The sequence below is a fragment of the Toxotes jaculatrix genome, chromosome 21, assembly GCF_017976425.1.
Source record: "Toxotes jaculatrix isolate fToxJac2 chromosome 21, fToxJac2.pri, whole genome shotgun sequence".
Classification (NCBI taxonomy): domain Eukaryota; kingdom Metazoa; phylum Chordata; class Actinopteri; family Toxotidae; genus Toxotes; species Toxotes jaculatrix.
Genome location: NC_054414.1, coordinates 19183150 through 19198964, shown reverse-complemented (window position 1 = coordinate 19198964; position 15815 = coordinate 19183150). Strand labels below are relative to the sequence as shown.

Below are 15815 nucleotides of genomic sequence, written 5' to 3'. Positions count from 1 at the left end.
AGTAATTGGCCGGTGACACTGTAAACCTCAGTCAGGGGTCAGATGGAACGGGAGGAGGGAAGTCAAGGATTCAAACCCAAACTGGAATATAAACCAAATCACATGTAATAAAAGCATCAATTAAAGTTTCCCCCCCCTTAAACACTAAACCTGGACATTATTAGTTGTACTTAATAGACTTTTAATATGTACTGATGAAAAATGTATGAATTTAATGATCTGACTCTGCAAAACAAGTTCAATTTACCAGGAAGTTTCACAATAAGGAAACTGAACAGTTACGACTTTCAAACCCCTCTGACATGAATTAAAAAAAAAAAAGCCTGTTATTTTGTACTGAGATCCGTTTCACTGCCGAGGCATTAAAATGTGACCTGTGCCTGTTCCCACCTGCTGTTGACAGTGTAAAACCCAACTGCCCATCGCCCTCATTTGTGTGATACCCGTTGTTTTTATAGATCTTATTTTTTAATGTGGGTATGGAAAATGTGTTCTGTTGGAAAGAATGACTCACTCAATAAGGACCTACATGCCTGTATTATGATATGACTGTCTTTCTCCACTGAGCTATCAAGTTGCTTCGGATGTTTAGACTATGCATCTGTTGCCCTATAATTTTAGGTCAGGCTGAAGCCGTGTTGTCTTAGCGCCATTGACTAAATCATTCTTCCAGCTTACTAATTCATGATAAACATTAACCCACAACTGCATGTTTTTCAGAAAGGCTTTTGAACTTCTGTTTTTTTCCCCCTCTGAGTCTTATTTTTAGCACTGGTTATTTATAGCAGTACATATATTTAGCCCAGACCACCTGTGTCAGTGAACTGTGCATGTTGTGTGTTTGCTTTCCATGCCCAATTTCCAGCAATAAAGAGAGCGATGCATGCAGTAGCCCAGTGCTGCGTGTGGACCACAAGGTGGAGAACTGGAGACTGGAATTAACCAGTGATTGTCTCCCACACACAGACCTGAGCAGCATAAGACAGAGGAGGAGGAGGAAGACACTGAATCTGAACTTTTCATGCGACTTATGTCGCTGCAGCAACAGCATCTAGAGGTGTAGCATGGAAAAAGTACAATATATAATAGAACACTGATGGTAATAACAATGAAAACGTCGTTATTTAACGTGCAATCAGCAAAGTTTCTGGACTTTTTAGCACAAATTACTCTGTTGTTACGCTGTTAGATGAATACGTCTAAACTGATGGCACAATGTGGTTATGGTGGTGACCAGGGCAGAAGCTGCCATGGACCAGCCATCAACAGTTAACTTATCTCTTCATTCAGGTGTAGTTTTGAGTGTTTATGAGCTGTGTTAAGTTGCTGCGAACCAGGTGGACTGAAGCTTTTATTGTGAAGCAGGAAAAGCAATGCATTTGTCACTTCACCAGCGATGCTTCCTGTCCTATAGTTATGTAGAGTAAACACATCATTAAATGTCTGGATTTGGACAATTAATGTCCCTGGTCTAACCCCTGCAGCAAACAAGCCCGTAGCTCGTTGCTTATTATGACCCATATTTGTATTGTATTGTTAGGTGACCTCTAGTGGACGTAGTAATTATGACAGGAGCAAAGGAGGAAGCTGGGAGGTGTAAAGACCAATGAGGTCTGCGTTAGGAGTAGGTTGGGATGGATGGATTGATAGAATAAGCACAGGAGACAGCTGTTTGTCTTTCCATGATGACGAAGGTCCTCTAACCTAAAATTAAACTGTAAGCAGCTCCTGTACCTTACCATGCTGTACTATGAAAGACCACTTGTGCAGTACCAGCACACGGTCTGTTTGGCAGGTGAGGTGTGAGCGCAGGGTGAGCGGCTGTGGACTGTAACAGGGTCAGAGGCCGAGTAAACTTCAAACTCCAGCTGCCAAGTTAATTGATGGACGGATAAAAATCACATTAAACCACATTAAAACAGCACTGTCACGATCTTGTGTCTGACCAGCGCCTGGATAACATCATAAGCTTTGGACTGATCTACTGTGGATAGATGATTAAAAAAAATACGTGTTTCTAATAGGATTACACAGTGATGCAAATCAAAGCAACACAGCAGCATGTTACAAAGAAGCGTCTGGTTGCTTTTGCTTGTTGGTTTACTTGACATCAAAGTGACCTTCCTGATACGAGCTTTTGTTCTCAGACAAGAACCATGATCCATCTCAGACAGACGCACGATTATTAGAGGAAATGAAAACACAAACCAGATATTTAAACATCACTTTAATGAAATTTTTGACCCTGGTATTGTGTTATAAGCAATATTGTTTTAATATTTTATCAAATCTGCTTAATGATACTAGAACAACAAAATTAGAAACACATCTGGTCAGTCTGTTGCAACAGATCCTCCCATTCTTGTTTTCAGAAAATATTTAAGGATATAAAATATTATTTGTCCTTCACAAAAGTCTGAGACAAACAGTCACATCACATTTGTGTAGCTTCTCTTACTTACTAAATAAATGTAATTTCACAACCACAAATATAAAGGAAACTTTCCATTTTCCATGTGTTTCACACAAACTTTGATGACTTTACTCATTATTATCAGGCATTACTGTCTGGTTATTTACTACCAGCAGAGACTTAACTTTAAACTTTACATTAAAACATTTGACCTGACAGTGACTCGAACTCGTGGAGGACATGAAGGATGAAATATAAAACACAGACCAATTTACCAACATTAACTAACATACTCTAAAGTTTTGGTCTATTTGTATTTTCTTGTCATAGAATTTATTTTCATACGAACTATAAAAACAGTTGACATAACAATCTTAACACTATGTCCACTCACTAACTGTTCTGGAGCTTTTTAGTGTATCACATGATCTTCAGCAGATTACCCATTTGGAATTGCAGATGTACAAATTTCCATTTTTCAGAGGATTTTGAGAACATTTCATCCGTGTGTCGTAAATGTTGAGATCGAAAGTTCATTCTTGACCTTGACAAACAGCTGTTGACAGAACAGTCTCGCCACAAGCTCCATATAAAGTATAAAAACAAAAATGTTTACCCATTTAAATATGCATCACAACATTTGTTGTTTTTTCGCCCGAGTCCTCAATAACTTAACACTCACATAATATCTATATTATGTGTATCTTATATTCATCTATTGGCTTGAATGGTTGCTGTATAAAGTTAGAGTTTCAGCTTTTATTCATACGAGTACCAGGATTCCAATAGTGACCAGTTTTAAAGATGGAGAAACGTATGTCGTCAAAAATATCTCAAACCATTCTTGCAGCACAATCCACTTCTTCTCCCTCAGCACACAGCGATGGAAACTCAGTGGCTGTGATGTGATACTGAGTGAAACTGAAACACTACATAAATCCCACATAATTCCCACCAAACAAACTACCTGGTGGAGGAGTGTATCTTAAGCAATCTTACAGGATGTAAGAATCAGTGGCTTCCTCATATATATATAAAAATGGAAAATGAACAACGTGTTTGGGAATGACCGCTGTGAACATTGCGACTGTTTTATACTTCTGTACTTGAGAGGTCGTTTGGCAGAGTCAGAGAGTCTTGATGTTGACTCTCTGCTTGAGATGTTGAAACAGTTGGTTCATGGTGGCTGTCGCTCACAAGTTCTACTGTTACTGTTGGAGGTTTCAGAAGTGTTTCTTGATGATTTTGCCGTTGTGACCTTGGAGAGGGCCTTGGGGAAGATCTGGGTGAATGTCGTGGTGAATGTCGAGGAGAGGGTCGCAGCTGCTTCTTATGTTCGTACTCCTCAGCGCTGACCTCAGGCACCAGCACCTTAGCAGTGTGATTGAACAAGGTGTAATCCACCCTGTAGTGCCTCCTGCCCACCCTGATCATCTCCTGGAAGAGCTGACCCCAGAGGATTTCGGCTGGAGTGTACGAGGTGCGGGTCTGGTGCAGCATACCTGTGGAGTCGTCTGTGTAAGTAAACGAAACCACCAGCTCAAAGTCTGCTTTACGCAGATCTGCCAAACTCATCTTGTACAGCGGGCTGCTGGGTACGATCCTGTGGAAGATGGTGGTGGGCGTGACCAGGACAATGTCCCTTTGTTGGATGACCAGGTCTTCGTAGGTCACGTCCACCCTCCCTGTAGCATGCACCGTGGAGCGGACTATCTGAGCGCAAGCCGTCCCCTCCACCAGGTGGTGTCTGCGGAAGTCCCCGACTCTCCAGGAAAGACACAGGTGACCATCACGAAGGTTGATGACAGCGCAGTTGCTGAAGCCCACCGTCTGTGCTCTCTTTCTGGCTGAGGCCATTTTGGCGACAACGATTCCAATGACAAAGGTGTCGATGAAGCAGCTGATGACGTCTTGTATAGTGACGACGATGATGGCAATCATGCAGTTCTCGGACATTCCTCTGAAGCCGTAGCCAATGGTGGTTTGAGTTTCGAGTGAGAAGAGGAAAGCAGCTGTGAAGCTGCGCACCTCATACACACACGGGTCATTTGTGTCGTCTTTGATGTCACCGTGAGCGAGAGCGATGACCCAGAAGAGGATGCCAAAGAAGAGCCAGGACAGGATGTAAGAGAGGGCGAAGATCAGGAACATCACCCTCCATCTGATCTCAACCAAGGTGGTGAAGATGTCAGTCACAAACAGCAGCCACTCCTCGGGAACATGGCGGAACACGACGTTACAGCTGCCTTCTTTACGTACGTAACGATATTTCTTAGGTTGAGGTCCATTTTCAGTCTTCACACTGACGTCATCGGTGGGGCTCACTGATTTATACTGTTTATGCATCTTCCAGAGTCTGTAGGGAAGACAGTGAAATATATTTAGCCACTTTATTCATCAGAATGTCATGATAAATATCAGGCATTGTCAACACGTTGGTGTTTAAGTGACCTCAGACAGCATTGCTTTCCCCGGTGTGAACCAATCCCCCGTGAAAGCCCCAAGTCAACAACTTTCTAATGTTTGTCAGTTTGGGCCGAGAGCTTTGTAGTTAGTTGTATTGCAGCTCATCTGACCCAAAACTTTGCCTGAGAGAAGGTCACTGGAGTAGTGCAGGTCATGAGAGCAGGAGCAGACAGACGACTGCCAATGAGACCAAACAGCTACTGAAAGCTGTCTGATCTCTGACCCACATGGGAATGCAGGAGTCCACATTTGCAAAACAAATCTGACACGGAAATCCAGAGTTTGCGCTGCTTGTAATTAGGTTTCTGCATCACTTTACAGGTGTTTTGTAAAAATCATTTCATACTTTCTTTAGTTCCAGACTCTCAAAGGGCTTTCCCTTTTTCTGATATACAAAACAGACATCCACTTAAACCAGTCTTGCCCATTTTCCTTCCTGTTTTTTCCAGCCGCTATTATTGGAGGAAACAATTAACAGTCTTCCATGTATCAGAAACATTGGCAGATCACTGGAAATCTCCAACCTCTTGCTCTCCCTGCTGTAACATGCAATATAAATACACAATGAGCTGCACTTTGCAACCAGAACAGTACGACAGGACCAAAAAAAAAAAATCAATGACAAGGGAAAAATGTTTTTTTGTTTTTGTTTGTTTTTTTCCGTTATGGGTTATTCTCATAATTTCATTCACATGTTCTCTGTCATATTTTGACTCCTACTTAGTTTTTTTGTCTGTGCTTTGATTGCTCTCAAGGTCTGTTTTTAAGATAGTAATCTGGGAATGTTTACCGTGTATGATTCTCTTTTTCCCGTCGCTTTGTTCTGTGTCAATACATTCAGTCATAATGGGGCAGTTGCCTGGAGACACAAAACCCTTTGCAACTTGGGCAGCTACTTTTTTTTCTGCAGCTGATGTGCTGCTTTATTCCACTGATTTTTTTTTTTCTTGTACATTAAAGTAAGAACACTTAAGATGCTGCACATACTTGAAATCCACTGATTGCTAACAGTGTGAGAAATATTCCCCTTCAAATGAGTCTTTCTTGGCCAGAGGCTCTACTGGAGGAAGGAAATTAAAAGTCAATTTTCAGCTGCTGTATCAGAGTTAGACTTAATGATTAGTTGATTAAAACTGTTGAAATTCTGTAAATGCATCAAACGCTGCAGGTCCAAAAGACACTCTGCATTTTAATTCTGTCAATAAAAATGTGTTTAGTGACAGGCGGTCTGTTGTTGGGCCACAGTAGGATGTATTTTGCCCCAGTGAAGTTAAACAATCTGTAAACATTGAATAATGTTTCCATGCAAAGGTTTGCTGCTGTCCAAAGCAATGGCCCAAGACCTTTTTTTTTTTGTGGGTGGAGGTCAAAGAACTGTCAGAGGGCCAATAAAGGAAGCGCCACAGGACTGAACTGGTCTAAGTTAGCAGGGGAAAAATGAATGTGGAAACTGGAATAGTGTCATGGTGCGATCACGGGCAGAGGAAGGATCAATAACAGCCAAACCACTGAGAGCATCCTCTACGCCCAAAACAAATGGGGTTTGAATCACCGCTATCTGACTGAGTGAACTGGGCTCCAGTCACAGACTCCACTTTCTCTTGGCTACAGCGAACGTCCCCACTGCCAGAGTATGGAACTCACTCCATGAGGTCATCGAAATAACATCCTATTAGCTTCCCATAATCCCTTCCTAAATACCCTGATATGGATGAAAAGAGAAAAAGGCAGCATCCTACTGGAAAATCAAGAGACGCTGAGTTACTGTTTCATTCGTAGGTTATCGGTCAGAAATCAGATCTCCAGCTGTCATGGAGATATATCATTTATTAGACATCTGCAATTTCTCAGAGTCAACATCCAGGTGTTTCAGGTGATTTAACTCACTGCTGCGTTTTCCTGCTTCTTTTCCCTGCTCTCGTTTCAGCGTTGAGTAAATTTCAGCCTCAGTTGTTTCAGTGCTAAAGCTGCAAAAATTAATCGAAGGACAGAACATGAGTTGGCAACTATTTTCATATTCAGTCAGCTGTTTAATTCATTTTTAGCCATGTTAGCGGTGTGACGCTGGGTGTGGCAATGTTAGGTTGGTTGGTCAGACCACCACCGAAATATCTCAACAACTATTGGATGGATGAAGATGAAATTTGTAACATTCATGTGCCCAGAGGAAGAATCCTGATGACTTTGGTGAAAACCTTGGCATTTTATAAGCCAAACAACTGTTAGAGAAAATAATCAGCGTAATAATTGATACTGAAAAAAATTGTTGGTTGCATCCTGAGTAATTCCATATTGTTTTGCAGTTTTGTGACAGAGCTACTGTTCAGACAGTTGTCCCACTGTGCAGAGGGCTGTAATTGTATCTTCCTGCTCTGCAGAGTCTGGATTAACTGCACACAATGAAGATGCTCAGGCAGTTTGTCACTCTAGCAAATAAAGCTGAGCCCTTCAGGTTTATTAATACAGGCACAACGATTAAAGTAGGATACTCCCGGCTTGTTTCATGTGGTCAGCTAATAAACTCAACCTCGAAAGACAATTCATCCTCGGTTCATTCTTCGTTTTCTGACCTGATGTAACTGTTGTCGGAGTGATTTTGACCGTAATAGCATCTGGAGAATCCGGCCATGAAAAGCCTTTTTAATCAGAACTGAATGTCTTTTAAATGGTTCAAGACACTGAGGAGGAATTTCCACCACATGCAGTTGACTGAATATACTGTCTGCCAGTGTAATATATCATATATTCTTTTGTTTTTGCAGGAAACGATGGACATTCATAGCGATAAGCAAATATCCTGAGCATTTAAGAGCGCTGATAATTAAGTCTTTTGAATTCTGACAGCAGTGCATTTCAGGCGGCCCTGACTGTTCCCTGTGTTGTGCCGACCCACTAGGTTGAGCTGTTTTCTCCACATTCGCTCTGCTCGTTTGTGGAGCCTGAAACAAGCAGCTCTGTGTACAAAACAAGACATCACACAGAACAACCAAACCCAGTACAACCAAAACACACACTGACCTTTGGTATAAAGTTTCCACTGCACTCTCTATGAACAAAGCCGTGATACTTTATATTTTTGAGGTTTGTATCATCTTGTTTGTACAACATTAACAGTGTCCTTTTGTTTTCTAAAGTTAGACGAAAGGTCTGTCATCCACTGCTGACAATGGGAATCGAGGGATGAACTCTGGAAACAACTTGGGCAATTGGCTTGTTTCCTCTCCTGCTCAGGGCACTTACAACTCCATTACATGCTCACTTGCAGCAAATTACACTGTGCCACCCATCTGTGGTTCACTGGAACAGAACTGTGTACACGGGTGGCTAGTCGTAGCTCGGCCCTGAGGCTTTCTGCCACCTCTAATGACCTTCAAAACCTCAACGCTGTAAAATATTTCCATCTTAACAAAGTTACTCAGCCTCACACCTGCTTGTCAAATGAACCTAGAAACAAGTGTCAGATATTTTAACATTGATCTGTGCTTGGAAGTTCTCCAAATGCCCAGTGGGCTGAGTTTAAAATGCAGCTTAAAGACCAGAGTGCTGAGACTTCAAGTATCAAGTCAGGCGGTTGTGTCTCATAATTTAGCCGTGTGTTCCTGAGGGTTAATGGTTTATCCAAGCTTCAAAGCACCAAGTGAACCAGGGCACATGTTTGGTTTTGTTTTGCTTCATCAGAAATAGCTTAACATTGCTTTTTACAGAGGAAGTGCTTGAAACCAGACGCTGGATTTAACCTCTGTCATTTTCTCCTGTGGATTTGGTGTCTGTTCCTGTGTGATGTCTATCAGTGGCCTCGCCTCCTCTCTCTCTGCTTATGTTTGAGTTTAGACACATGACGCTGAATTTAAATCATTGGTTGGTCTGTAACTGTTTAACGTCAGCAGTCAGTTCTTGATTTTCCTTTGTGGCTTCTACTGTACGGTTTTTCTCGAGGACCAACATGACCTTCAGAATCCCCAGTCTTGCATGATCCACTGTTTAAAAGATCAATAGATGCATATTTATGAAACAGAGTCAGGCCTGTTGTGTCAGCAGTTATGCTACCTCACACATTCACACTGTGTTTTATTTTACACTGCACTGCTCTTCTTACATCATTATTATAAACTAATTGGCCAAAACATTGATTACAAGACATTAAACTTTAAGCTTTCCTCTCTCGTGGCTCTAAGTTTGTTCAGATTTCACTGTGAAACTTGTTTTTTTTTGTTTTTAACTATTCAGGCATTGTGTCAGTGCTCTTAATACTGTGGGTCAGATTACTGATTGTTCTGTTGTCCACCACCTTTACTACCCGTTGCCTCAGATTTTTTTCAGCTCAGTGTGACACCTTCAAACAACAAGCAATTTTATAAAGGAATATATTGTTAAATGTCCAGGCAGTCATTTTAAAAGCAAATATTCTGAGTGAAAAAAAACAAACAGTGCTTTTAGGATCTAAATGCTTCTATAAACCCAAAAACTTTATGCGGTGCAGAAAACCACTTTTACATAATCAGATTTCATATCCTGCTTTTCAGATCATCTCCGGGTTTGACATCGGATTCAACGTGACGTTGAAGTTTCTTTAATTGAAACTTGCAGGAGCATAACAAAGACAAGAGATTTCTCAGATCGGTTCTTACCTTTTTGTAAAAAGTAAATGCTGAAGCTGCTGCAGGAAAGTCTGCACCTAGGCTCAAAGGCTCTCCAAGGAGCTGAAGAGTAGCACAACATTCACCTGCCGGAATGAGCCAGCCCACTGCAAAAACTAAAGATTAACACCTCCCCTCAGCATCACATGGTGTCACACACACACAGGTGAGCGTTTTTGTTACTGACTGTGTGTGTGAGGGTAAATCTGAATATGCATGACTGTGTATTGTGGGTATGCACACAGTACATGCAGGTGTTTATTGGGATTTGGTGCATGGTTGCACTCAGTGCTTTCTGATGTGACACCTTTGTTTTAAATAATACACCATTCAGGTGTACAGGAGTGAACTATACCAACTCGTATACGTAAAACGCGAACACTAAAATCCATTCTAAAATTGATGTGACACGATCAGATGATTTTATCCGTGAAACTGAAGACGTCAAACGTCACTCACACGCTAACTTTCACTGCAGATGCGTTGAAATGCTGCAGTGTTGAGGAGAGCAGCTCTGCAGCACTCGCAGGCTGAGGTGGATAAATATCAGTTGAGCTCAGTAAAGAAAGAGTCAGGTTTATTGTAGCCAACACAAATCCAATAGACTGTGCCTGATCCTTAGAAACATCTTCAGATGTCCTCCAGTCTCACAGTGAGGTCTTTGGATTAAAGGGACACGGTTTCTGGAAAGTTACTGCTGAGTTTTCTAAATGTAATGTTTTAAAGCAGTGAGCTCATTTTACCTTTTAACATAATCCCATCAGTTATTCCCACAGAATAAATGTTTAAAGGGAAAAAGAGAGAGTGTGTTAGTGTCGTATTAGTTCCTGTATCACAAGGGGAAAAGTGGAATTGGTCCACACCAAGTCACTGAGAAGTTTGAGGACAGGTTGTTTTACTTGATCTCATCTTTAGCCTGCTTACCTGTGCACAGCAGCACATTAAAACACGTTAAAATATTTGTTGCAGTATAAAGTGTGATCTCCTCTGCGCAGCTTCAGCTCATACACTTCATTCAGAACGGCAAATTACAAATTGGTGAACACTCTCCCTCCATTGTGCCTCTTTTCTTTTTTTCTTTTCTTTTTCTTTTTTTTTTTTTTTAAGACTGGACTGAAAAGCCCTTCTCCCAGCCTGGAACTCCTTAGAGAGCTTAACTCAAATATCTCTGCCCCTCTCACTTAATAACTGCTTTGCAACCAAACTCTATTCATTGTCCGGAGCAAAGAGCTTCACTCAGGTTTCAAACATGGAAGTCTATTGAGTGTCAGCCTGTACTTGTTGTGGAGAAAGGGCTCACAGGTCTTATATATTGTGATAATACTGGCTCTCCTTCTCATGCACCTACAAACAGATCTGGGACGATGGAAATGGGAGACTGCTGCCAGGTCAAAGTGACTTTTCCGTCCTGGTGGTGTTAATGTTTATTGTATGAATATTGTGAAGAAAACAGAGCAGAGACCGGCTACTGAACGTTGTTGTGTGAGGGTGTTATGTGCCTTAACGACAGCTGTCATTTGAGCTGGTGAGTGGGTCGATGAAAGCTGGAGATGGGAACACGTCCTCAGAAAAAAAAATTAAAAATTGTATTGTGCAATTGTGTCGTCTGAAAGCAAAAATACAGCAGAGGAAGAATTTAGTGTTGGTGTTGTACAAAGATGCTGCACTGTCAAAGTCATTGGGATTCATCCTCTGGGGACCATTAATGTGTGTGCAAAATTTAATTGGAGTCCATTTAATAGCTGCCAAGATATTTTAGCCAGCATCAAAGTGGAGAAACGAAAACCGAAACCGAAAACCATCATCAACATCACCATTTCTACAACCACACTACAAGCATTAGCGACATGGCTAAAATAAGTCTGACCTGGGTTTTATGGCAGATAGAAGGCCATGTTGTTACCTGAATCAAAAAGGTTTATCTCAGCGTCCGACTGCTTATTGCTTTCCCTGTCTTCCCTGCCATCGTTAGCTATAGTTGCATTTGGGCTGTACCTGGAACCGGGACTGTTTGACCTTTATTATAAATGAGTACCACTTAAGGTTAATGCTAACATGCTATCTGCTGGACAAGAGGAAGCTTTGACGTGTTAGTTACACTGAATTTGAATGTAATCAGTTACTAAGGTTTAATCTCTGGGGGCCATAAATATCTGCAGCCACAGTGCTAGTGTGGCTTAAAACCAGCTCCGACCAGCAGGTATGTTTGAGCATTTGAGGTGTTGTGGGACACTGAGTCCCGATACGTCTCCTTCCCGTGTTTTGTTGTGACAACTCTAATTGTTCGTTGGCCTCTGCTGCAGGAAAACAAAGTAATGCAAGCTATTTGACACCTTTGTAAAATCTGCAGACTAAGAGGGCAAATCTTATGAAATGATTCAGTGGTTTTATTTTTCTAGTTGGAGCACAGTGGGGCGTCCTCACAGTAAATTCCTCTGGGTGTCTAAGAGTATGTCTGTGAAAGAATGCCAGGTTTTATGTTTATGAACCTGATTGCATTTTTTAGAAGTGAACAAATTTTAGTGAGTGTTTGTGTGTCCATGCGTCCATGTGTGTCTGTATGCATGCAAATGTTACACAGTCGGTGGGTTAATGGGGGTCTCAGCAAAAAGTGGACCCATAACAAATCAGCTCATTTCCAGGAAAAAGAAATAATTTGTTCCCAATAAAAATGATCCACAAAAATACATGAGCACAATGTTGTACACAGAGCTCTGATCAAATGTTCGAACACAAAGCCAAGGCACAAAATTAAAGAGGCCAGAAAGATTTCAGGGTGTGAAATGCAGACACTGGCTGCTTTTTAAGCCGAGATTCTTCCAAAATTTCGAGAAAAAAGGAAGACATTTTTAAATAACAAAAGATCAGCCAGGATTTTTGCTTGTACAGGCTTTTGACAGACAGACAAGTTGCATCATGGAAAAGGTGAACTGAGGTAGCGATCATTTTTCTGTTTCAATGTTTTGTAAGTGAATCTTTATTTTTCTAGTGAGGCACAGCTGTCTGGACAAAATATATTTAGCATGTGCTTGAATGTTGCATGTACTTTCAATGTGGACCATTTACATGGTGACACACTATAATTTTAGCTTTCATTTCATGTTTGTTTTGTTCATGACTCAAGTATCTGCTCCTGAGAGCAGGATACCTTAATGCCACAGGCAGTGGTTCAGACTCCTTTGAGGTAATATTTTGCTCCTCTAAAGTTTGAAATACCAGCAATGATTTTCCTCTTTTGTCTTTATGGAAGCAGAATTATGGATTCACACTGAAATCTATCTGCTGTAAATGAACGTGAATAACCGATCAAACGAGGTCATTGGGTTTTGCTGTGGCTCTCACTGAACCGGGTTAAACTGTTTTGCCGGATGACTCTGCCGAAGCCTCTACATCTGCATGTCAGTAGCTTGTTGAAATGAATGTGTAGGTTAAAGCAGTGATATACCAGATATACCACAAATACCCAGTGAAAGTCACGTATTCGTCCATGTGTAACAGGTGACGTTGGAAGCTTGCTATAAATTCATGTCCTAGTTCCATGATCCAGTTTAAACGATGTTGTTTATTACAGGCGATGTACTTTTGCAGCCCAGTAGATGTTTACCACCGTTTGTGGCATTTCTATTTATTTTTCTGTTTTATAAATATCCAGATATATGGGGTATTCATACAGGAGTACAGAGAAAAACTGTGCCTGTTAAACACCTGCTCTTATTAATCCATAAATTTTTGTTTTTTGAAAATGTGTGTAATATACAACTAAAATGCACATTGACAGTGTGTACCATGTGTACCCACACCTGTTCTGCCCTTTTCTTCTTTTTGCCCTTAGCCGGGGTCCTCTGCCACGCTGGGCTCCTGGGTGTCCACTCAGGAAGTCCGGACATGTCCCAATCCCACATTTGTTTCCTGTGTGTGCGTGTGTGCATGTTTGTGTTTGCGTGTGTCTGTCTCTTGGCCATCTGCGCAGCGTGTGTGTGTATATTGTATGTGTGTGAGCGATTGCATGCATGTAGTGTGTGCCTGCATTAGCGAGTTTGTGTGGTTGGCATGAAATGATTCAGAGTGTATCTTCTCCTAAAAGGCAGAACAAGCAAACAAACAGCTTTGCAGTAGGAGGCTTGTCGGCTGCTTAACAGCTGCTGAGGTTTGGTTCACTGCAGTTCAGCTGCCTGATAATGGCTCTTAACTGAGCAGGGGACACTGTACTGCACATCCTGCCTCTGGTTTCACCTTGTATAGACCGACCTGCCTTTCATGTTCGTTGCACTTCAGCTCAGGATGCAGCCTCTCCCCTTGACTTCTCTGTGCTCAGCACAAACGTGGGAAAGCACTAAAAAGTTTGTGAAGGAACTCAGAATTTTCTTAACCAGTAGAGAAGCATCTGAAAAAGCTGCCTTTATGGTTGAGTATGCAGCAGAGACTGATGGGAGCTGGTCAGCGTCGTAAAGCCTTGGCCAAGGGCCAGCAGTTAGAATCAACCAGGGGCCGTTCATTTGTGAAAACACAGGCCTGTATGTTTTCAGTTTGTTTATTTCTTTTAACTTATTTAAGGACGAATTTGATTTATTAAACATTTTTGGGAGTGTATCTGAGGTCACATGTCATATTTCCCATTAGTTAAACTTAAACTCATTTGGCTAAAAAACAAACAAACTGTTAAACATGAATATTCAGTGTGTTTTTATGTTCTGTGAGGTTGGAGATGTAATTTAATACAATAGACAGTTTGCTTCGTGTGGTTCAATGAAACTGTGAATTTGTTCTGCTCAATAAGTCAAATTATATAATTTAGTTTATTAGACTTCAGTTCAGCACCATGTGCTGTTCAAACAGCCTCTTCATGTTGGGCCATGGATTATTATTATTATTAGATGTTACGAGGTCATGTTCATTGGGTTTCACACTGAGCCTTATACTTACTGTTCACTGTTACGGAAACTTTATGAAGAACTGAGTAAAGGTTTTGATGTAAACTACAAAACCGGAGACTAAATACAACCCTAACCCTAACTACAGTTTATCCAACAAAGCTAAACTCTAACTTAGCATCTGGATACTTGAGTCCGTTTTACTAATGCTTGTTTTGAATGCAGGATTTTTAATCCTCTGTATTTATACAGTGATGTAGTTTTTTGCCCGTTTGAATTTATTCAAATCCAGAATAATGTCTGGTTTTTTTTTGGCGTGATCGTGGTGTTGGCCTGTGCTGCGGAGCATGGAGCGTAAGGCAATGTGTTAGATTCTTCACAGATTTTGGAATTGCTCAATTTTCTCTGGAAAAAGGCGAATTAACAGCAGTGATCAGTCAACGGCGTATTTTATTGCTAGTACTTGTCTACTTTTGCCTAAATAAGATACCGAGCTCAGGATCCAATGTCTTTCCATTTCTTTACTTTCAGTAAATAAAGAATTTGATTAGTTCCATACTCATTCCGTGTAGTTGGTGCCGCTTTGTCTTTGTTCCTTTATTCTCCAGCGTTTAGCCGCACGGCACAGAGTTCACTCGTGTGTGTTCGGGCCTTCTTTAGATTACAGGAGATTTAGGTTAGTCCTTGTTACCCGGCTGAATGGGAAACAGCTGAAATTTTAAAATGCTGCTGTTTAAATCTCAGTGATCTTAGATACCAACACACACACACACACACACACACACACACACACACACACACACACACACAGTCTCATGTACAGACCAAAAAAAAGCTAAATCGATGAGGAGGTAATTTCGGGCTCACTGCACTGGCTGGCGATCTGTGAGGTAATTTCACTGTCTCCTGTTTCATTCAGAAGCAACTGTTATGTGTGAGTTTCATAAGCATTCTTATGTCACGGCTCATGAGGCTGTGACGTGACGCTAATCTAGCCCAGCACCACCAGGGGAAACAGCTACTTCATGCTGGCAGTCGACCACAGCGGACCATTTGGCGAACTTTGCAGGTTTCCATTTTTACTTTTTATTCTCCTCTCACTGCTTTTCAGCTCCTTCATGTGTCGTTGATTTCTATTATTTTTCTATTATTTTCAGCATTTCTTCATTAAACAAAAGAAGAAATCGCGATGATCGTGATAATCACAGGGTCTGAGCCAGAGCAGAGCTCTGAGTGGATTGGTTGAGCCATTAGTTAATCGGCAGCTGTTCATTGGATTTGTTTATAAAAGCTAATAACCCAGGTCAAGTTAGGTCAAGTCTAACTTCATTTATGTAGCATAACATCACAGATCATGAAGCCTCACAGGGGCACAACAATCTGCACTTCAGTACAATCAGCACCACACCCTCTGCCCTTAGACCCTTG

At 41.3% G+C, this 15815-nt stretch overlaps 1 protein-coding gene across 1 annotated transcript; it reads right to left on the bottom strand.

Moving 5' to 3' along the window:
* Positions 1 to 2219: 2219 nt before the first annotated feature.
* Positions 2220 to 9635, bottom strand: kcnj16 (potassium inwardly rectifying channel subfamily J member 16). Its single transcript, XM_041066420.1, has 2 exons — positions 9508 to 9635; positions 2220 to 4769 (listed from the first exon to the last, which is right to left on the bottom strand). Exon 2 carries the CDS (start codon positions 4757 to 4759, stop codon positions 3506 to 3508), a length of 1254 nt encoding a protein of 417 aa, XP_040922354.1. The 5' UTR covers positions 4760 to 4769; positions 9508 to 9635; the 3' UTR covers positions 2220 to 3505.
* Positions 9636 to 15815: the final 6180 nt, after the last annotated feature.

Coding starts and splice junctions, on each gene's coding strand:
- kcnj16 (XM_041066420.1), bottom strand. CDS start 4,759: ATGCATAAACAGTATAAATCAGTGAGCCCCACCGATGACGTCAGTGTG.